Source organism: Eulemur rufifrons, chromosome 15 (genome assembly GCF_041146395.1).
Source record: "Eulemur rufifrons isolate Redbay chromosome 15, OSU_ERuf_1, whole genome shotgun sequence".
Lineage (NCBI taxonomy): Eukaryota > Metazoa > Chordata > Mammalia > Primates > Lemuridae > Eulemur > Eulemur rufifrons.
This window is the reverse complement of record NC_090997.1, coordinates 84,812,752-84,835,052: the sequence shown is the minus strand read 5'-3', so window position 1 is coordinate 84,835,052 and position 22,301 is coordinate 84,812,752. Positions and strand designations below refer to the sequence as shown.

General features: G+C 38.4%; 1 protein-coding gene across 1 annotated transcript in view; it reads right to left on the bottom strand.

The window, feature by feature from the left end:
- Positions 1–15,525, bottom strand: part of PEX7 (peroxisomal biogenesis factor 7) — a 67,146-nt gene extending 51,621 nt beyond the window's left edge. The window contains exons 1-4 of the mRNA XM_069487990.1: positions 15,316–15,525; positions 13,409–13,466; positions 12,348–12,498; positions 234–311 (exon numbers count right to left, since the gene is read on the bottom strand). Coding sequence (XP_069344091.1) covers positions 234–311; positions 12,348–12,498; positions 13,409–13,466; positions 15,316–15,445 — 417 coding nt within the window. The 5' untranslated portion in view covers positions 15,446–15,525. The remainder of the gene's footprint in view (positions 1–233; positions 312–12,347; positions 12,499–13,408; positions 13,467–15,315) is intronic.
- Between the last annotated feature and the right edge of the window lie 6,776 nt (positions 15,526–22,301).

Below are 22,301 nucleotides of genomic sequence, written 5' to 3'. Positions count from 1 at the left end.
GCAAGATGGTATCTAATGAGCCAAAATAATCAATGCTAAGCTAATTATTATTTTATAGCCAGAACAGAAATTTTTAAATCCTAACAAGTGTTCTAATGTATTTTTCAAAAAGAAAATTAACTGCTCACTTGTAAAGCTACAGAAGTATGTTTCAGAAAAGAAAAAAAAATTCAGTGGAAGCTCTAGAGAAGGGAGTATTTGTCTTGTTTTTAAATACAGTAATGCTGACATACCAATTTGACAGTTTGATCCCATGAACCAGACACCACAAGCTGTTCACCTCTGGTTTGGCTCCAATCAACACTATACACCTAAAAATATTTTAAAATGTTTAGAAAGCAAATGAGTATCAAGCTCAATATTACATTTTATCTCTTTATAACAGTGATAGCCAGTCAGAAAAACTAATTTACTGTGTGAAATACATCAAATAAAGTTCTACTCATCTCAACAATGTATCTAAGAAATGGAGAGGTGATTTTGTCCATTCCTCCAGACTTATTCTTTGTGGATAAGATACTTCATTCTGCTTTAATAGAATTCTACAGAATATTTCCAAACCTTCTTCACTAAAACAAATTATACATATTTCTAAACCTACCAACAAATCACTGTTTGCACCACCATGAAGAAATGTCAAAGCAGATTAGAAAGTTAGTCATCTAAAAAAAAAAACTTGCTGGGTCAATGTTTATCAGAAAGCATTAAAATTCAATTAATATTCCTATCTGGCCTTTCTTAGAGAAAGCTTACAGGAACCAGGTGATCCTTTCAGATCTCTTGGTAAACAGCTTTAGTTATCCAATGCCGCTAATCTAATGTATGCTTCACTGCTCTCAGTGAACCGTTTCAAATGAACCATCTGAAAACTTTACGGAAATATTTTTCATTCTGTCATTTTATACAACAGATTATACACAGATCACTACTATAAGCTAAGTGCAACAAAATATGTGCGTAATTATCCCTTGTGAGAGTAGTCCTGACATGGACCTTAGTGTATGCCAGCAAATGTGATCAGGCAGCAGGTATCCTCCATCTCACGAGGCTAACTCCTGCTCTATGTAGGAAGCCTGAGTGTCTGGGGTTTGCTGTAGCTTAAGCACAGGTTACTTGTTCTCTGCTGCTCAGGACTATACTGAGCTACGCTGGAGCCTTAGGGGGAAAAAATCAGTAATACTGGTCTTGTCTTTATTTAAAATTTTGATGCTTTGTCACTTATATGTGGAATCTAAAAAAAGTTAAACTTAGAGAAACAGAGTAGAAGTATGGTTGCCAGGGGCTGGGGGAGATTTTGGTCAAAGGGTACAAACTTTCAGTTATAATATGAATAAGTTCTAGCAATCCAATATACAGCATGGTAACTATAATTAATAATAACCTAACATATACTTGAAATTTGCTAAGAGAGTAGACACTAAATGTTCTCATTTCTCACATAAAAAATGATGATGGATATGTTAATTTCTTTGATTGTGGGAATCATTACTCAAGGTAAACTTGTATCAAAACACTACAGTTCTATCGGCTTAAAAAAACACTATGTTCTACACTATATATAATTTTTTATTTGTCAATCAGGGCTATTTATTAATAACATTATATTAAGCTTCCAAAAAAGGAAAGAAGAAAGCAAAATAAATACTGATATTTTGTTCATCATGGATTTTTTTTGCATTAATTTTTATTTTGAAAAATAATGCATTAACAGGGCATTTATCTTGATTACCAAGTTTTGGGGGGACCCCTTAAGTTGAGCGCCACACACACACACACACACACACACTCCCCAGTCCTGGCCCTGGGGCTGCTCATATTCATACAAAGAGAGAAGAGCAGCTGGAACACTAAAGGAACCACAAGGCAGCAACAGAGAGCAGCAAAGAAGTACAGGGGAAGGGGCAGCAAACACCAAAGAGCTGCTGCAGCCATCTGTTAGTTATGGATGGAAAAAGATAGGTTTGGAAGTAATCACTGAAGATCTTGAAAGCTAAAGAGTTCTGACTTTATCCTCTAAATTCTTCCTACAAAGGACCATAGTAAATGATAAATTTCTTCAATAAAGTTTCTTCTATAAAGGGCTATATAGGTCATGTAGCCACTGTCACAGCTACTAAACTCAGCCCTTGTAGCACACAAAAGGAGTCATAGTCAATACTTAATGAATGGGCATGAATGTGTTCCAATAAAACTTTGTTTACAAATCAAATAGCAGGCTATACATATATATATATATATATATATACACATACACACACACACATACATACATACATAAAATAAGGATTTTTAAGATCTATTTTTCTATAAAGCAAGATGGTATCTAAGGAGCCAAAATAATCAATGCTAAGCTAATTATTAATTTATAGCCAGATCAGAAACCTCTCTGGGCCTTGGCATAGTATTTCCTTCATAGAAATTAAGATAAAATACATAAGTGGTTATGACCATATCTGGCACACAGAGCATCAATAAAGGTTTGCTGTTGTTATATTTGACTCTTCAGGACAACCTAGAGCAGGGGTTGGCAAATTCTAACTTGTGGGCTAGGACCAAACCTGGTCTGCTCTGATGTCCAGAAAAGAAGGATCCAAGCGGGACCTTTAGGGCTGGCTAAAATGTCAGCAGGCAGAAAGCAGAGGTGAAACAGTGACCAAGAACTCCCCCAAAGACATAAACGGGGCCATACAGCAAGCACCCCAGGGATCAGGGCTAGTGACCACTGCAAAATAACACAAAGTTTTGTGCTTGAGGATTGTCAGTGATGGCGGCATTAACAAAAGTGGAAGACTGGGTGAAGGAAGATAATGTATAATTTTACATGTACTAAGTCTGAGGTGACAGTAAGACGGCCAAGAGCAAATGTCTCCTATGAACAGGGTCTGGGAATCAACCTCAAGCTCTAAAAAAAAGGACACAACCAGAGAGATCTTTTAGAGACAGCTGAAGAGAGAAGACTAGATTTCATTATGCCAACCTCAAGTCAATTCACCCAGCTATTCAACAAATACTAAGCACTTACTATATAGAAGGCATTGAGAGGAGGGAGGTTACGATGTTTGACAAGACAAGCCCCCATGGATCTTATATTTTAGCAGGGAAGACAGGCCATAAATAAATGTGTAATTCCAGGTTGTGATTAAAAAAAAAAAATACAAAGAAAAGTAAAGCAGAGAAAGGAGACTAGAAAACAATGACAAGGGGAAGGTCACTTCTCAATAGAATGGCCAGGGAAGACCTTTCTGAGCAGAGACTTGAGGGCAGTAAGAGTGAACTCTGCAGGTCTGAGAGGAAGGGTGCACATCAGAGAGAACAGGGAAAGACTCTGAAACAGTAAACAAGCTGGCCATATCTGAGGAACAGCAAGGTCAAAGAGTTAGCAGGGATAAGACCCTGAAGGGCCATGGCGAAGAGTCTGTATATAATTTCCCTCAAGAGGTTACAACCACCAACTATAAGCTGCCACTTCGATTATAACATCCTTCTAACTGCTCTCCCCTTCCACTCTTATTCACCTCCAATCCATTATCCACGCTGCATAAAAACTAATCTGTATAAAATACACATTAAATGTCACTCCGCTGCACAAAGCCTTTCATTGGTTTCATACCGTGTGGCTCCTGCAACTTAACCATCTTTACTCAATGCTATGTGAGATGCACCCATGTTGATTCTTCTTACCCAAAGGTCAAAACTCTGCAAAACTATGCATGATTTAGGGATGTATACATATGTAGTAAAAATAGAAATAAAATTAAAAAATACATGAATAGAAAATTCAGGATAGCAGTTACTCCTGGCAAGAAGGGAGGAAGGAAAAAAAGGAAGGAAAGGAAGGCTAGGATTGAAAAGGAGTAACCAGAGGACTCCAATGGTACCAGGTAATGTTTCATTTCTTAAGCTAGATGGTAAATATGTAAGTGTTCAATATATCATTTTTATATCTATTTTATATGTATGAAATATTTCATAGATTTTTTAAAAAATCTGCAATGTCTTTCCACTGATCTTAGCACAACAGCCAAACGCTGACTGCTCCAGGCCCACAGGCTCTATCCTTCCCCTCAAGTATGTTCTTCCCTCTGCCTCTGACACTACTACTTTGGCCTCTCCACCTAATAGTTCATTCTGACTCTCCCTGTAGACTCAAGGATGGCCTCCCTGCCCCTTCCCCAAACAAGACCCTCCCCTCTCGGAGCACTCTGTACATTCACATTATAAATTAGATAACCAGCAGCCTAAATCTCTCTCCCGAGAGAGTACAAGGACACCAGAAGGGCAAGGACATGCCTGATGTGTTCATTTTTCCAGCTAGGTCTAGTTTAGTACCTTGCACACAGTAGAGTTAATAAGTTTTTGGAATGCACGAAGGGGCAGAGAAACAAATCTGAATGGAAAGCACATCTCATATTAGTGTACCCTTCTATCCCTTCCTATTCCCAATTTCCTCCTCCACTCCCACTCAAACAGTAGACATGACAAATTGTCAAGTTAAATAAAAAAAGGAAGAAAGATATGCAGTACCCAACTTTATGCTTTAAAAGCAGGGTCCTCTAAAGACCTATCTTATGAAATTATTTCTGGCAGTGGTGAAGAAAATTAATTGGGGAAATGGAAAAAGAAAAAAAAACCCACTGAACAATGTTTTGTGCTGCTTTATGAAATCTGAACCTCATCAAAACCACAGTTTGAGAGGACAGTTCTTATTACCGAAACCAATTCCCAAAGAGCTCATTTTTAATCTACTGTAAAGTATTGCCCTTTTTAAGTTGGTCTATTTAATTAAAAATTGTCAAATAAAAACTATGTCCAGAATTCTATTTATCTGTATTAATATAAAGGAAAAGGACAGTGACTTTTAATTACTGAGCGATTAGAAAGGGCTACATATTTCTTTTAAGGTGAATCTTAAAATTTTCAAAATTTTTGCATTATGGAAATTTTGAAACATGCATAAAAGTAGAGAGAATAGTATAATAAACCCCCAGGGATCCATTACACACCTTCCATAATTATCAGCATTTTGCCTATCTTGTTTCATCTGTCCCATTATTGACTGAATGATGGACTGCTGGAGTACTTTAACATCAGACCACTGCACTCATAAATACTCCAGCAGATAAAAAAGGTTAGTCTTTTTCACAGAAGCACAAGGCCATTTTTACCCCTAACAAGATAAACAACAGCTACTTAATAACATCTAATATTCAGTGCATATTCGTATTTCCCTGATTGTCACAAAAATGTCTTTTTACAGTTGGTTTATTTGAACTGGCATTCAAACAAGATCCACATATTACATTTAGCTGTTATGGCTCTTAAGTCTCTTCTAATACAGGACAATCTTCTTCCTCCCAATCTTGTTTTTCCTGCCCCCCTTCCCATAATATTCACTTACTAAAGAAACTAAGCTATTGGTCCTGTAGAATGTCCTACATTCTGGATTAGGCTAATTGTTTTCTCATGGTGGTATTTAACTTTTTCCTCTACTCTTCCTATTTCCTTTAAATTGGAAGTTAGATCTGGAGACTTAATGAGATTCTATTCAATTTTTTTTAGCTTCCTATTGTATTAGGAGGCATATAATTTTTGGTTGACCCACTTTTAACAGTCCTAAGATTGTTAAGAAAAAGTTTCAATTTTAAATTAATGATTTTAGCATCCGCAGATGATCCTTGCCAAGAGTCATTATTTCATTAGGGGTTACAGAATGGTGATTTTCTAATTCTGTTACTCCTTCTGCATTTATTAGCTGTAATTCTGTTATAAATAATTTTCCTTATCAACTGTTTGATTACTCCATAATAAAATACATACAGGAAAGGCAGGATAAATGTCTTGATTCTTTACCATTTTTTTCTAATCATCACAATTCCATGTACAGAGTGAAAATATATGTGTGTGTGCGTGTGTGTGTGCGTGTGTGTGTGTGTGTGTGTGTGTGTTGTTTCAATTCATTATTCTCATTTGTTTCTTTGTTTTGAGACAGAGTCTCACTGCTCTGTCACCCTAGCTATAGAGTGCAGTGGTGTAATCACAGCTCACTGCAACCTCAAACTCCTGCCTCAAACCCCGCCCCACCGCCCGCCCCACTCCCCAGTAGCTAGGACTACATGCCCAGCTAATTTTTTTTTAATCTTTTGTAGAGATGAGGTCTCACTACATTGCCCACGCTGGTCTCGAACTCTGCCTCAAGCATTCCTCCTGCTTTGGCCTCCCAAAGTGCTGGGATTACAGGCAGAGCCACTGAATGCCTGGCTAATACTATGTTTTTAAAGTCACTTGAAATAATTATTTTCAGTATCTCATTATGGTATCAATTTGCTAGGCCAATAGATTCATTTGTTTCTGTTGTTTTAATTTTTAGCAATTACTTTTTCTTCATGAATTAAACTATGATTTTTAATTATAGATTTCAATGGTTCCAAGGTCAAAACTATAAGTTATGTTTGGAGAAATCTTATTTGCATCCTTGTTTTTCTCTCCCTTGCTTTTTTTCCCCACCACCTTTAAAGGTAACCATTTTTATTAGTTTTTAAATTATCTTTCCATTGTTTCTTTGTGAAATTTATATATATGTAAAACACATGGTATATAATATACAATGCAAATATATTTAAATATATATGCTTCTATTCATCTCTTTACATAAAAATATAAGTTTTACATGTACTTAAACAGCTCTGTCACTAATTCCATTTCATATTAGCTTGCAGCAAAACTAAAAATAATTTCTAGTTTCATATAATTTAAAATTATCAAATAAAATTGCAGAATTCTCTTACAGATGTTTCCTAATAGATTCTAAAATAGGAGATAAGAGGTTCCAATTTCTAGCTACAATTCACTCACTAACTCACTTTGCAGATAGGCATAGTGTTGACACCTACACTGACTGTATGAGAGAGACTACAGATATAATAGCAGTAGTTATGCTTCAAAATTCTTCTCTGCCTGAACACAGTCAATTATAGTTTCCATCTACTTAAAACTATCATTTTCCCTTTTTAAAAAAATTTTTGAAATCTTTGAGGTAGATAAATGGACTGTGAATAACAACTTTGCAAGGTAAATCAAATCACTCCTTTAATAATAAAGATTTTTTAAATCTACATTTTGAATACTACAATACCCAAAATATTACACAGCACACATATCAAGGTTATTAGAATCCAATGCTTATTAAGAAAAGAGAGTGGCTTCCAAATACTGTTGCACATTGGAATCATCTGGGAATCTTTAAATACTATTGATGCCTGACTACAGCCCCCAGACATCATGACCTGAGCAAGAAGATTTTTAAAAGCTCCCTAGGTGATGCTAATGTGTTGTAAAGTTTAAGAACCACTAAGTTAAGACAAGCATTTGCACACTCTTTAAATTTTTTTTTTTTTTTTGGATACAGAATCTTGCTAGAGTGCCATGGCATTAGTCTAGCTCACAGCAACCTCAAACTCTCGGCCTTAAGTGATCCTCCCGCCTCAGCCTCCCAAGTAGCTGGGACTACAGGAACACACCACTATGCCCGGCTAATTTTTCTATTTTTTGTAGAGATGGGGTATCACTCTTGCTCAGGCTGGTCTTGAACTCCTGAGCTCAATGGATCCTCCCACCTCAGCCTCCCAAAGTGCTAGGATTAAGGGTGTGAACCACCACAACTAACCAAAAGTCAATGCTTTTAAAACATAAGGATTGAAAAGTGATGATAGATATTACATCCTATTGGCAGTAAAATCCAAAAAGGAAGAATTAGTTCAACTGACACCTAACTATAAACTATTTTTTTCCATAATCACAATTTTTAGGAGGGAAAGCTTTAAACGGCTATTTTAAATTGTAATAAAAATGAATAAGCATGACTAGATATGCAAAAGGAAATATATAAAGTCTAATTGTTTCCTCAATTTAAAAAAAAAAAAAAGAGACAAAAAATATTTCTTTAGTTGACAAATCTGTCATGGAGTTTTAAAAATAAATGCATTTCTGAAGGGCTCACACTGGTGTTACATGCATGACTGGTTGTCATTCTGCATTAATATTTTTTATTGGTACCCATCATTATAGACTTCTCAGCTTCTATCATCAAAATGTACACAATTGGCCGGGCGCGGTGGCTCACGCCTGTAATCCTAGCACTCTGGGAGGCCGAGGCGGGTGGATCGCTCGAGGTCAGGAGTTCGAGACCAGCCTGAGCAAGAGTGAGACCCCGTCTCTACTAAAAATAGAAAGAAATTATATGGACAACTAAAATATATATATACAAAAAAATTAGCCGGGCATGGTGGCGCATGCCTGTAGTCCCAGCTACTCGGGAGGCTGAGGCAGGAGGATCGCTTGAGCCCAGGAGTTTGAGGTTGCTGTGAGCTAGGCTGATGCCACGGCACTCACTCTAGCCTGGGCAACAGAGTGAGACTCTGTCTCAAAAAAAAAAAAAAAAAAGTACACAATTGATTCATTTTGTAAAGTAAACAAGATTTTAACCTTATCTTTACTATAAAATCTTTACTGTAAAACATGTAATTAAATACATTTTCTCCACAATAGGATACGAATAGTTGTCTACTTAATTCAAAAATAAGTTTTTATAAGCAATGCTCAAAAACTTTAACAGATCAAATATCTTATAAAAAATTCAGCATTGATAAGCCTTGCTATTTGAAAATGAGAACATTTTCATTTAAAAATTTGAACTATTTTTAAAAATTGTGAATAAACTGAAAATTAGAAATTAAAATATTAAATTGATTCTATGTCATCTTTAAAGTCACTATAATTCACTGTTAGTAGTACAGTGTTGAAAGTTACAAAGTAGAGAAACAAAAATCTCAATTTACCCTCTCCTTTTTTCTCCTCGCTGAATTTTTAAAAATGTTTATATTCTCCCATTTCTATTATATATTCAGCTATAGGCTAGGCCAACAGCATTTTATGGGGCTCAAAAGACATAATGACCTCTGCAGACACCAGTTAAACAACATAGCTTTAAAGCTAAGTTTAGCAGCCATGCACAGAGATAATAATCATGTTTTTATGTCTTTTCATTTCACCAAGACTTTCACTCCTCAAGGCCTAAAATATATCTAAATGTTGGATTTCTCTTTTTTGCTTCTTCTGACAATCTGCAAATTGATTGTTGGACATTTCTCACATAGTTATCACATGGTAAATGGGTAACTAGAGGAATTCTAACCTATGTTTTTCTAACCTTATTATAAAAGGAGCAAATAATAAAAATAGCTTACATTTATTCAGTACTGGCTCTGGTCCAAGCACTTATAACAACTCTATAACATACACTCAGTTTGCAAATGAAAAAACTAAGGTTTAGGAAAAATAAATAATTTATCCAAGGTCTCATGGCAGGTGTAAGTTACAAAGCTGAATTCAAACCCAAGGTTGACTGGGACCATGCAGTTTATCCTAACTGTATACTCTCCTTCGTGGGAGAAAACGACCCATTATTTGCTATTCTATGTCATGATACAGCTCCTCTGAACATACTGGTGAAAAAAAAATAGAAATTGGCCATGTTCATTCACTTATTAATTTATTCAACAAATATTTATTAGCTCCTCAAAACTCTCATTTGACCTTAAATCTTTTTAAGTGTTCCTCAGAGTATACATGCATTGGACTGAACGTGACTCCTCAAATTCATATGTTGAAATCCTAAACCCCCAATGTGACGGTATGGGGGGGGGCACCTTGGGAGGTAATTAGATCATGAAGGCAGAGTCTTCATAAATGGGATTAGTATCTTTATATCGGGACTTCCAAAAGCTCTTTTACCTTCTTTCCACCACATGAGGACACAATGAGAGGACAGTAGTCTTTGACCTGAAAGAGGGCCCTCATCAGAACCCAACCATCCTGGCACCCGGATCTTGGACTTTCAGCCTTCAGAAATGTCAGAAATAAATTTCTGTTGTTTATAAGCCACCCAGTCTATGATACTTCGTTATAGCAGCCTAAACAGACCAAGATAGAAATTGGTGCCCAGAAGTGAGGGTGATGATGTAACAAATACCTAAAAAAGGTTATCTTCATTTGTTATTTCACGTAACCAAGTGAAATATGTGACATAATAAACTCATTACTGAAGCCACTTTTAGTTGGGTTTTCTATTACACTAACATCCAAAGCATCCTAACTGATATAAATGCTTACCAACAGTTGCACTTGAAAAGAGAATGAGAAAGGACAACCTAGAATGATAGTCTGCAAACAAATACAAAACATAAAAAAAAAAAATAATGTGTCTTCAGTTTTAAAAACTAGCTGCAGAATTATAGAATGAAGTAAACCTGGCTTAACAGCAGTTCAAACAGCAAAGATCTAAGTGTTTTACTAGTGGACACAAAGTAACCTAACACTACAACATGGCTGAGGACAACACAAAGCCGTTTTAGGTTTTGCCTTTAGGTTTAGCCTCACTAGAATTAGATGCTCAAGATTATGATGGCAAAATTTTACAAAGTTCAGCACTGATCATCACATTTCTGGAATAAATTAGGTATACTACATTAAAAGGGACATTGAAAAACAGCAAAGTATCAAAGGAGGGTTTCCAGGAGGGTGAAAGATGTGGACACCATGTAATCTGAAGACAGGCTGAAGAAATGACAGATGCACAGTGTGGAAGAGGGAAGACTGAATAGGATATGATGGCTATTTTCAAGGATTCTCCAGGAAAAGGACTGGACTTAGTCTCACCACTGCAGAGAAAAGCATTAGGACAACAGCTGGTTGCTATAGAAGGTAGATCTGAGCTTAAGAAGAGCAATTTTCTAATCATTAGAGCAATCTAAAACTCAAATAAGTTATCTTGTAAGATAGTGAAATTCACTTTCACTGAAATGAAGACTAAGTGACCTTCTGCCAGAGACACTGAAGAGCAGTATTTCCCAGAGAGTAGTACACACACTACTGGTTGTACAAGAGATAGTTTCAACTGGCACATACACTTGTTTTATTTATTATGTATTTATTTTAACATGCATTAAAAATAATTCAAAATGTACGTTCTAAAGTAGCCATTAATCTCATGGTTTCATGTATCTTACTGTTTGGGGATAAATGAAGTAACAATTTAAAGTTGATTTAAAGAAAAACATTAAATCAATATACCCCATTTAACTTAACTAGATATTATTATTTTATGTTAGTTACTGCCCTAGAATTTATATAGATAAGCAATAAAAGGCACCAAAGATTTAAGGGAAAAAAAAACTTCTAAGAAAAATATTTTTAAAAAAAGAAAGAAAAGAAAACCATTAAGTTAGTTATTATTAATTATTATTATTATAAGAAAACATCAAAAATCATGAAGGTACCATAAAACTATCTGAATTTTGAACATTCTTGCATTGAACAACCTGAAACTAAAGTTCCTCCTTTACTAAAGTTATCTTACTATTCAGGGATTCTCTGAAAACATGGTAATTTACAACTCCATTTATTCAAAGAGGGATCACAATAAAATGAGAATTAAAATTTTTCATTATCTCACTAACAATCTTAGAAATCTTGATTGTTAATAGCTATAGCTATAAAAAGTCTGGACTCCTCATATAACTAACCTTTTATCATAAAAGACTAATATTCTTGCATCTAATAAGCATTTATTGAGGGCCTTCTATGAGCCAGGCACTGTAGTAGAGACAAATTTAAAAGTAAATTTGCAAGTTTTCATTTGAAGAATCTACTGCTACCTTGAGGAAAATTTTAAAACATTTACGGTAAAACACCAAAAGAGACTGTCTTTACCATCATGTTCATTAAAAAATACATACATATTTTAGTATGACTAAAGGCCGAACTATTTTCTATACTACAAGTACACACAAAATCTAGACACATAAACCAGATTTAGATATAAACTTCCTTCAGTAAGCTCTGCCTCATAATCAGTATTTGATGCTCTTGCTCCAATATATTATATTTTGCAAATCCCCAAGAATCTTACTGAAGCCCTACAGGCAATCTTGTGAAGTTTTTGTGAAAAGTCCACCTACTTCTATCTTAAGGCGCTGTATGGCAGGCATATTCTTACAGCATAAAGTGATGGGACTCTCTGGAGGAAATGATGCCACAACACACTACTGGAGGCATTTTTTTCTGACTAATGAGAAGCTTGACCTTTTCTTTTCTTTTCTTTCCCAGCTCCTTAGGCCAAGAGGTTCTTTATGTTTGAATAATCAAATAATAAGTGACATCTAATATGTATAAGGAACACTAAAGTTTAAACTTGTCCCCTGAAGACATTTCTCCATATATCCATCCCCACATGGATTTCAACCAAACTCTAAAAAAGAAAAATGGTCAGCCCAGAAAGACTCCCCTCCTACCTCCTGAGTGTGTTCTCTGTAGACCTGCAGTGGCCCTGCAGCTTTGGCAGTATCCCAGAGCTGCAGCGACCCATCACCACTACCAGTGACAAGAACATGTTCATTGTTCTCACTCCAGGTCACATCAAATAAACCATCATTCCAGTCAAAGCTAAACAAGGAAAACAAAAAACAAAAACACTTACATAGGCAGCTAAACAAAAAAGAATAACCATTACAATTTTACAGTTATGGAGCCTTTTCCTTACAGTTTGTCACATATTTTAACACACATTATCTGGCGTAATCTTCACAATTATGGGAGCTAAGTAGAGTAGGTACTTACCAGATAGAGAAACAAATTCAGAAAGGTTAAAAGAACAGCTCATATCATACAGGTAGAAAACTGCCCACCTGGATTAAAATTAGGCCTCCCAACGACAAAAATGGAACTATTTACCTGAGGGCATGCCGCCATGCCTGGCTGCTCACTGTTTTTTGTGGTTTATACGATGGGCCAGCAAGCACTTCAAAATGCCAGTTTAGAACGATAATTTCAACCTGTCTTATACATCTTTCACCTGAGCCAATGAACAGGTAGTTATTTTCTGACAGAATTTTCTCTACCTTTGACTAACACTGATGGGAGTGTTAATGAGTCCAACAGTCCCACAGGCAAGACAGGAATGGATGGAAAGGATAGCAGGTGTTCGATAATTCACAAAATGGATAATAAGCTCCTGCCTGAGTAAAGCTAAACTATATTAAGAAGAAAGCAAAGAGAGATAACATCACACAGTATACCAGTTTGCATTTTTTAAGTTTTATAATTTATAAATGGACAGTAAGAGGTATGTTTTAGAAAAGACACTAAGGGAAGACACTAAGAGGTATGCTTTAAAAGAAAAGTAGCATAATCATAACTTAATGGCAAAAGTAAGTTCTATACTATGCAAATGCTGAAGTTCTTTTTATATTGCAAATTAAAATATCTTATTGATCAAAAAGTCAAAACCTACTTCTATTAAGGCTTTAGTAGGAACAGAGAATATATGGAAGTTTAATAATCAGAGACACTTTACCTTCTAAAAAGCCTAAGCCCAGATTCAACTTGATCCACTATTAGCAAGGTTCCACAGCCTAAAGAGAAAAAAAATCAAGATCATGCAGTTGAACCTACCAGGGTAACATCTAAGGTCAAGGTGGTATCAAGAACTGAATACCCGATTTTACTACCACAAAAGTTATTGGGACCATGAATACAAAATGATCAGGGTTGTGTTCTCTTTTTTTGTTTTTCCATATTGTGCTTCAATCATTAAACATTCTACTTACCATCTCACCTATGACTGAAATCCACATACAGACCTAACAGAGGGTAGAGATGCTTAAAGGCCTATTCTGTGGCCAGGGCTAGTCACCAGGGACACAAACCTTCCAAGTTGGTGTTATCCCTATTGACAGATGAGAAACTGCAAGCTCACAGACACCAGGAACTGTGCTCCTTCTAAAACACCATGCCTCCCCATTGAATCTAAAATACATCTAACACAGAATTTTATTATTTTATTTTATTTTATTTTTGAGACAGAGTCTCACTCTGTTGCTGGGGCTACAGTGCCCTGGCGTCTGCCTAGCTCACAGCAACCTCAAACTCTTGGGCTCAGGCAATCTTACTGCGTCAGCCTCCCGAGTAGCTGGGACTACAGGCATGCGCCATCATGCCCATCTCACTTTTTCTGTATATTTTTAGTTGTCCGGTTAATTTCTTTATATTTTTTAGTAGAGACGGGGTCTTGCTCTTGCTCAGGCTGGTCTTGAACTCCCGACCTCAAGCGATCCTCTCGCCTTGGCCTCCCAGAGTGCTGGGATTACAGGCATGAGCCACCATGCCCGGCCCAGAATCTTAAAACATAATATGAATGTGGAAATATCTGGTAGAATTTACCACATACCTGATGGTGAAATGCTGAAAACAGTATTGGCATCAGTTATCTACCAAAGATGAATTATTTTACTAAAAGATCAATGTTTTTTAAAAGTCATATTTATTTTTATAGAGACCAAGGGGAAAATTCTATCTAAACATGACTGACTTATTTAAATACCAAAGTATCATTACAGACTCATGAGTCTTCAACCTAACTGGTGGGCAACTGCTGTAAATCTAAATGTGGAATCGCTAAGTGCTAATGGTGAAAATACAGAAAGCAAGTATTTCTCTCCAAGTTTTAGAAATCACATTATTTTTTTTTTCTGCTGACATTATGCAACGACTTGTTGCACATTGCTGCAGTGTGTAAATACTTAGGATATGCATTAAAAGAAAGCAAAATATAGAATGGACCCCTGCCTTTCTATCTAGTCCACCGCCAGAGACAATTAACTTGAACCTCTAAGAAGTGCTTGCAAATATACGTATTCTCCAAGAGACAAGAAAAGGTGAGGGCAGAACTTGACACATTTCATGACGGCCATAGTGGTGAAACTCCAAGCGTCTGCTCAGGAGCATCCTTCTTACGAGGGACAGTCCACATGTTTTGGCTCAGGGCTGGAATGCAGACTGTGGGATACACGTGGACCAGTTAGCAGGGCACGGAGTGACCCTGCAGACCGTCCTCCAAGTGCTGTTCGGCCGGTCGGACCGGCCACACAGGCTCACCCCTGCTATCCGCCCGGGGGCGTGTACCTGGGTGTGTCTGAGAGAGGCGGCGGTGGAGACCGGACGGCCTTAAGGAACTAGGACATGGGCTACTAGGCTACATCCATATGCTACTCCCACACTGTAACTGGGAAAGATGATTGACACCATCTCCAGACCAACTCCCCACGCTTGGCAAAGGAGGAAAGCGCAGCCGGCCAGTGCCTCTGCTTCCCCCTGGCGTTGACTCGTGGCACCGTCTGCTCTCGGAAGTGCTTTCCCACGAGCTTGACAAGCTGAGGCTCCGCTGGCCCCCGTCCCCGCCCCGGCGGCGCGGCCCCGCCTCACCCGCGATGCCGTAGTGCTGCGAGGCGGCGCAGGCCAGGCGGCCCGGCAGGTACGGGGAGAACTCGGCGGCGTAGCCGTGACGGCCTGGCACCCGCAGCGTCCGCACCGCTCCACTGCGCACCGTGCTCATCCCGCCCGCCGCCGCCGGGCCTCGCCGCCCTGGCCGCGGAAGCAGTTCCAAGTCAGAAGCGTGTGATCACGACTCCGAGAGAGAAGTTAGAGATACCCAGGAAGTCCAGGCGGAAGTGAGACGCCTGTGTCCCGAACTGTAGATTCTGATTGGTCCAGGAAGGAAAGGGCAGTGACTCCGAAGGAGGCCATTTTTGTTTTGGGCAAACAAAACTAAATTCTTAACGGGGAAGCGATCTAGATTAAGCGGTAATTCTGACGACTTTTGTTGTTGCATCTCAGCCTCCTCTTCGAGACCATCTGGTTTTTATTCGCTTTTGAAAGATTGGCATCAGGAAATTTTTCTGATGATTGCAACATTAGACAAGTTATGGCAAACTGTGAAACCATGCAGCGAGTCGAAAAGGCTACTGAGTGCTGTGTTTCACGAGGTTAACCTGAAGAAATGTTAACCTAAGTCAGTGGAGTCAGTGCGGTCTTAAGGAGCACGGGCGTGGGCTATTAGTCTACTTCCACACTATAACTGGAAAAGGTGGGACATCATTTCCAGACCAACTCGCCACGCTTGCCAAACGAGGAAAGGGGAGCTGGCTAATCCTAGTGAAGCTAAGGGGAAAAAGATATCATCATAAGCAAGTAAAGCAACGTGGGTTTTTTTTGTTTGTTTTGTTTTTTTTAGGGTTGAAGTCTTGCTCTGTCACCCAGGTTGGAGTGAAGTGACGCCATCATAGCTTACTGCAACTCCTGGGCTCAAACGATCCTCCTGCCTCAGCCTCCTGAGTAGCTGGGACTCCTGGCTAATTTTTTTTTCTTTTTTTTTAATGAGATCTCCTTATGATGCCCAGGCTAGTTTTGAACTCCTGGCCTCAGGTGATGCTCCCACCTCAACCTCCCAAAGTACTGGGATTACAGGCGTGAGCCACCACGCCCTGGCTTTTTTAAAAAAATCACTATCCATATTGTATAGTAATAAGTGCTCCACCAGGGCTAATTAAGGAAAACTAAGGCTTATTCTTTCAAACATTTGCCAAGTATTTATTGTGTGGAGGATGAGCATATATAATTTATTTGCCAAACCAAGATGCTTTTGAAAGTAAAAGAGGATGTAGTTAATAATTAAGCCAGGTCAACAGGCACAAACCTAGTCATATGATCACCTTAACTATACACCAAGCACAGTGCTAGGCACTTTGGATTTCAAGCAGTAAGATATGCTCCACAGCCTCAAGAGATTAGAGTCTAGTAAAGAGAAGACATGTAAAATCAAGTGTAATCAAACTACTGTAGGGCTGTGAGAAATATATGTGGGTTATTTTTAAAAGGAGATTGTCAGTGCTGGAGGTGAGGAGATGGCAAGAAAAGCTTCAGAAAGGAGGTAGTCTTCACAGATGAGTAGGTTTTCTTTAAGCAGACAAAGAGATGGAGGTCATTGCAGGAGGAGGAATAACATGAGCAACCCAGGAGGCCTAAACTAGCATGATCCATAGGGGATTGTGGCTTCCAGCCTGGCCACATGGAAGGCATATGGTGAAGAGAATATTGGGTGGAGGGACTAGAGTGTTGTACTGGGGTTGGATCATGAAGAGTCTTGGATACTATACCAAGGGAACTGGAATCCTACTGTAGTTTAAACAATAGAGAAGGGTAGAAGTTTTCTAATGTGAAAAATTAAATGACCAAGTTTTCATTTTAAAAGATCTGGCAACACTAATCTGGAAGATTGAGATTGGAGATGGGGAGACTAGTTAAAAAGACTTTAGCAATAGTTCAAGCGATAGATAAAAATTTGAACCAAGACTATGGTAATGGGAGTGGAGAATAAGGGTCAGATAAAATTTTAAGGCAATAACTCATAATATCTGGTACATAAAGAAGCGGGAGGAGTCAAAATGACTTCCAAGTTTCTGACTTGGGTGCCTGTATGGATGTGGGGATTATTCACTGAAATAGGGACTATGGAAGGAGGAGGCAATTTGGAAAGAAAATGAGCTACAGTTTTGACATGTTGCATATGAATTTCTTATGTGCTGTTGTACACACCAGTTGGGACTCAGGCAAGTGTTCTTATTTACATGTAGATAATATTGAAGCCCTGGGAATGATGGCCTTCACTCAGAAAGATAGTGCTATGAAAAGAGAAGAAGGCCTAAGATAGAATTTTGGGGTAAATATCAGGATGTAAGGCTTGGCAGAGGAAGAGGAGCTAGGGAGAGACCCACAAAGTGGATTCTATTAATTCATTAATTAATCTGTTTAAGAATATAACTCAAGTTGGGAGGATTTGCACACTACCTTCTGATGCATACTTAGGTGGATAGGTTAGTGGGTGGATCCTCTATGAGAAAAATGACTCAACACAGTTCTTTAAGAGTATCTGTTACAGTGCTTTGCACACAGTAAACATGAAGGGGGAAAGCAACCATTACTATGGTAGCAGGCAAGAATTTGCTAGCACAAACTCACATATGCTGGAAAGGGAACATTTATTTTCTTCAGCTTACTTAAATCTCCATCTCCCCATGCTCTTAGAAAATTTAATACCATCATATTTGGGGCTTTCTAGAACTCTCTAGGGCCACAGTAGAATCTGACACTAGAATGTAAAGTCCATAAGGGCAGGATCATTGTTTATTCACCTATGTATCTGCAGCACCTGAAACAGTGCTGGCAAATGGTGAAGAGTCTCTGATCTTTAGATGGCTCCCTGTGAAAGTCTGAATGGGTGTATGAATGTGCATTTCCATGCCGTGCTTGAACGCAGGTGTGGCCCAAGCTTCGTTGCGGAGATGGGCGACCACTTTCCTGATGGCCCCATGAAACCGTTCCTGCCAGGGAACAGGGCCACATCACTATCATTTCTCCATACTTTGGAATGTCCCCTCTCAACCTCTGCTCCCTCACTGCCACCACATAGTCAGCTCTTGCTTCTCTCTCCTGAAGGATACATCAAAACTCTGTTCAGTGAGTTTAGGCTTTCATCAAAGATTATGAATCGCTTCTATGCTGTCCTTTAAGTGCACTAGGGCCAGGAATCACAAAGGGTCTGGCTATCTTACTGGAATGGAGGAAAGAAAAAAAACTACAGCAAAACACAAATTAATACCTTAATAAATGAATGATCAAAAATAAATGGCATCAATCATTAATAACATTAATAACAATTGGCAGTAACAACATCAATGTGTAGAAGCAGACAGACTGGTATATATGCCTCCCCTCACTCCCAAACCACACAAGCCCCAAATTGTTACCCTCCCCTGTGAACCTGAGATGGGACAGATGTGTCTCATCACCCAGGCAGCATTCCTATTTCCAATCCCTGCCTCAGAATATCATTGGGTGATTTTTTTAATAATACAGATTCTTAGGGCACACTGTAGACATATTCAAAATTCCCGAGGGTGGGCCTAGAAATCTGCATTTTAACAAGTTCCTCTGGATGATTCTCACGTGCTGGCTAAAGCACGGAGAGAGAAAAACACTTCGGGAGAAGTACTCAGCATTGACAGGGACCTGGGCAATGGAAGCCAAAAACAAACACTGGTAGCTAAAGGGAGAATATGCTCCAGGCCAAGCAAGCTGGGATTCTCAACATGTTCAAAGGGGCGTATCATTTGTGCAGTATTGACACCTTCTATGAAGATCTACGAACTGTATGACGTCTTCCTCCTGAACCCCGAGGAGATTACCAGAACTGAATTATGTGGCAATGTGATCATGAGTACAGGCTCTGCAACCAGGCTCACGTTTAATTCTTACCATCAACTCTGTAGAGTAAGGCTGAGAACTGGATTTCAGTTATATACTCCTTTTTTATTAGCCTGTAAATATTAAGAAGGTAAGACTTACTTCAACCATCCTAGGAGTTTTTATTCAAAGGGGACAATTTGTATGTATGCTTGCTTGTTTGCTTTTTTGTTTTCCTTCAGGTCCTTTGCACTTGATGTCACTTCACTTACATCCTCCATGTGTTGTGTTTTCAAAGATGACACAAGATGGCTTATGAGCTTCTGAATCAGTGTCAGCAGGAAGGCTGCAGTCACTCAGTTTTGCAGACACAGGCCAGTTAAATTACAATTTAAATTACATTATCCTGACTAAATCAAGGCAGATCAGGAGCACCCACATTGTTTGAACTCACAGTATCAGAGCAAGACCACAGAGGCCAATAGCTGGCCCACCACAAGCGCCTACGCCTGCAAATGAAAAGGAAACTAATAAACTGATCCCCAACTGTCCTTCTAGGAGTAGCCACTACACAGGAAAAGCCTTGGGGAGGATGCACCTCTCTAAGGTGTGACCATTTTTTTAATGTTTTAATCATCATGAAATCTTCAATGTTGGAATTAAATAAATATTTTATAAGCTTAAGAAAAGTTCTCATTTCATTTAAAGATGTTGACACATAATGGCAGAGCCTGGAATATCTGACTGTGCCAGAAAGTAAGGAAGTGCACAACAAAATGTCAGACTGTCAAAAGGAAACAGGAACCTGTTGGAGGGGGCTCTCCCTGGGAAAATGCAAGCATTGGTAGTTACAGAGTATAACCTACTAGGTAAAATAAGACTCTGAGACCCTACTGAAATGAATAAATAATGAGAGAGAAGGCAAAGTTTTCCTTATAGTAGAATTCATGTTAATAAAGGCAGAAGAAATGATGAAATTACAAGAGGATCATTTGGCAATCACCATAGGAATAATTGTGTTAGGCAAAAATCATCAGTGATTGTTAAAACTAGTGGGAAGGGCCCAGCACGGTGGCTCACGCCTCTGATACCAGTACTTTAGGAGGCTGAGGCAGGAGGATCACTTGACCCAGGAGTTCAAGAGCAGCCTGGGCAATATAGCAGAACCCCATCTCTACAAAAAACAAAAAAATTAGTTGTGGTGGCGCATGTCTGTAGTTCCAGCTACTCAGGAGGCTGAGGCAGGAGGGTCACTTGAGCCTAAGAGTTGGAGGCTGCAGTGAGCTATGATCATGACACTGCACTCAAGCCTGGGTGACACATTTGGGAATAACACCAATTGGGTGTCGGGCAGATGTCGGGGGGGAGGGGATGGGTGTATACCTACATAATGAGTGTGATGCGCACTGTCTGGGGAATGTACACGCTTGAAGCACAGACTCGGGGGAGTGTGGGGGCATGGGCAATATACATAACCTAAACTTTTGTACCCCCATAATATGCTGAAATTAAAAAAAAAGAAAAAAAAAAGAAGGAGGAAGGGGGGAGGGGAGAGGAGGAGGAGGAGAAGGAGAAGAAAGAAGAAAACTAGTGGGAAGAGGTATAAAGAGAAACTGGCTATTTATAATTTACGTAGTCTCTAAGTGTCTCCCCACAAGATTCTTATCAGTTACAAAGGGATAAACACTAACTTTATGATGAAGAAACCTGGGAAACACCACCTTCACCAGGATCTTAAACATCACCAATAAAGGGACAAATCAACATACTATGCCTGCCAGTGTGATGCACAGGGAAAAACACAACTTCTGTAATGTTTCCACTAAAACCACATAGCCCTGAGCAATGTAGATCATGAAGAAATAGCAGAAAAACCCAAATTGAGGGACATTCTACAAAATAACTGATCTGTACCCTTCAAAAATATCATGGTAATGAAAGGCAAATTAGGACTGAAGAAGTGTTGCTGATTAAAGTCCACTAGAGACATTATAACTAACGCAACATGTGATTCTGAGTTAGATCCTGGACCAGAAAGATGTATTTCTTTTGCTGTAAAGGATACTAGAGGACAATTGGCAAAAGTTGAAAAAGATCTGTAGATTAGTTAATAGTTTTGTATCTATGTTAATTTCCTGATTTTGATCATTGCATTATGTTTACGTAAGGCAGCATGCTTGATTTTAGGAAATATAGAGCACATTTGCAATTTACTCTCAAGCATTTAAAAGTTATAGATAGATTGGTGTGTACCTGTAGCTATTAGGGAGGGTGAGGTGGTCGGGGATCACTTGAGCCCAGGAGTTCAAGGTTGCAGTGAGCTATGATCACACCACTGCATTCCTGCACTCCAGCCTGGGCAATAGAGTGAGACCCTCTCTCTAAAAAAAATTATAACAAAATAAATAAACAGATATGTAGATAGAGCTATAAAGTGTGATAAAATGTTAACATTTGGGAATCTGCATGAACAGTATATGTGACTTTCTTGAACTATTTTTGCAACTTTTTTGTAAGTCTGTAATTATTTAAAATTAAAAGCATTTTTTAAAAAGTCTGGTGCATTAAAAACAAGCCTTAATGGCAACTGATATTCTTAATTAAATTTAAAAGTTTTAGAATTTGCAAATATATGCTGTGACCAAATTCAGTATATTAAGATTAGCTATTATTCTCTACAACCCTTCAAAGAGAAAACTCTCATGAAACTAAAAAAATAAAATTAAATCTCCCTTCCCCCATCTCATGAACATGGAATTGCCTACAAATTTCTTCTGGAAGATTCTTTTGTTAGCTACACCCACTGCCTTTCTGGGTATTCTTTGATGCTGCCCCCTACGCAGGAAAAGTCTTCGCCTTCCTCTCCCACAAGTGAACTCTCTGTCTGCTTTCATATTCTCCGTCACGGTTGACTACTTCCAGAAATTCTAACCCATCTCTGAAACTTCACTTTGGAATTTGAAAACAGCATTCACCTATTATAGTTTGTAAGAATTATAATTGCTTTTCTTATTTTACCCCTTTTTTGTAGTTATCATACTAACTATCTCCTTTTTGTGACAAATTTATAAGGTAGTGATTACTAAGGCTGTTTTTAAATGGAGAAAGCAGGGGACTGAGTGTCAAAAGTCCCTGTATTTTGGGACAAGGCATTTTACCATTTTGGTATT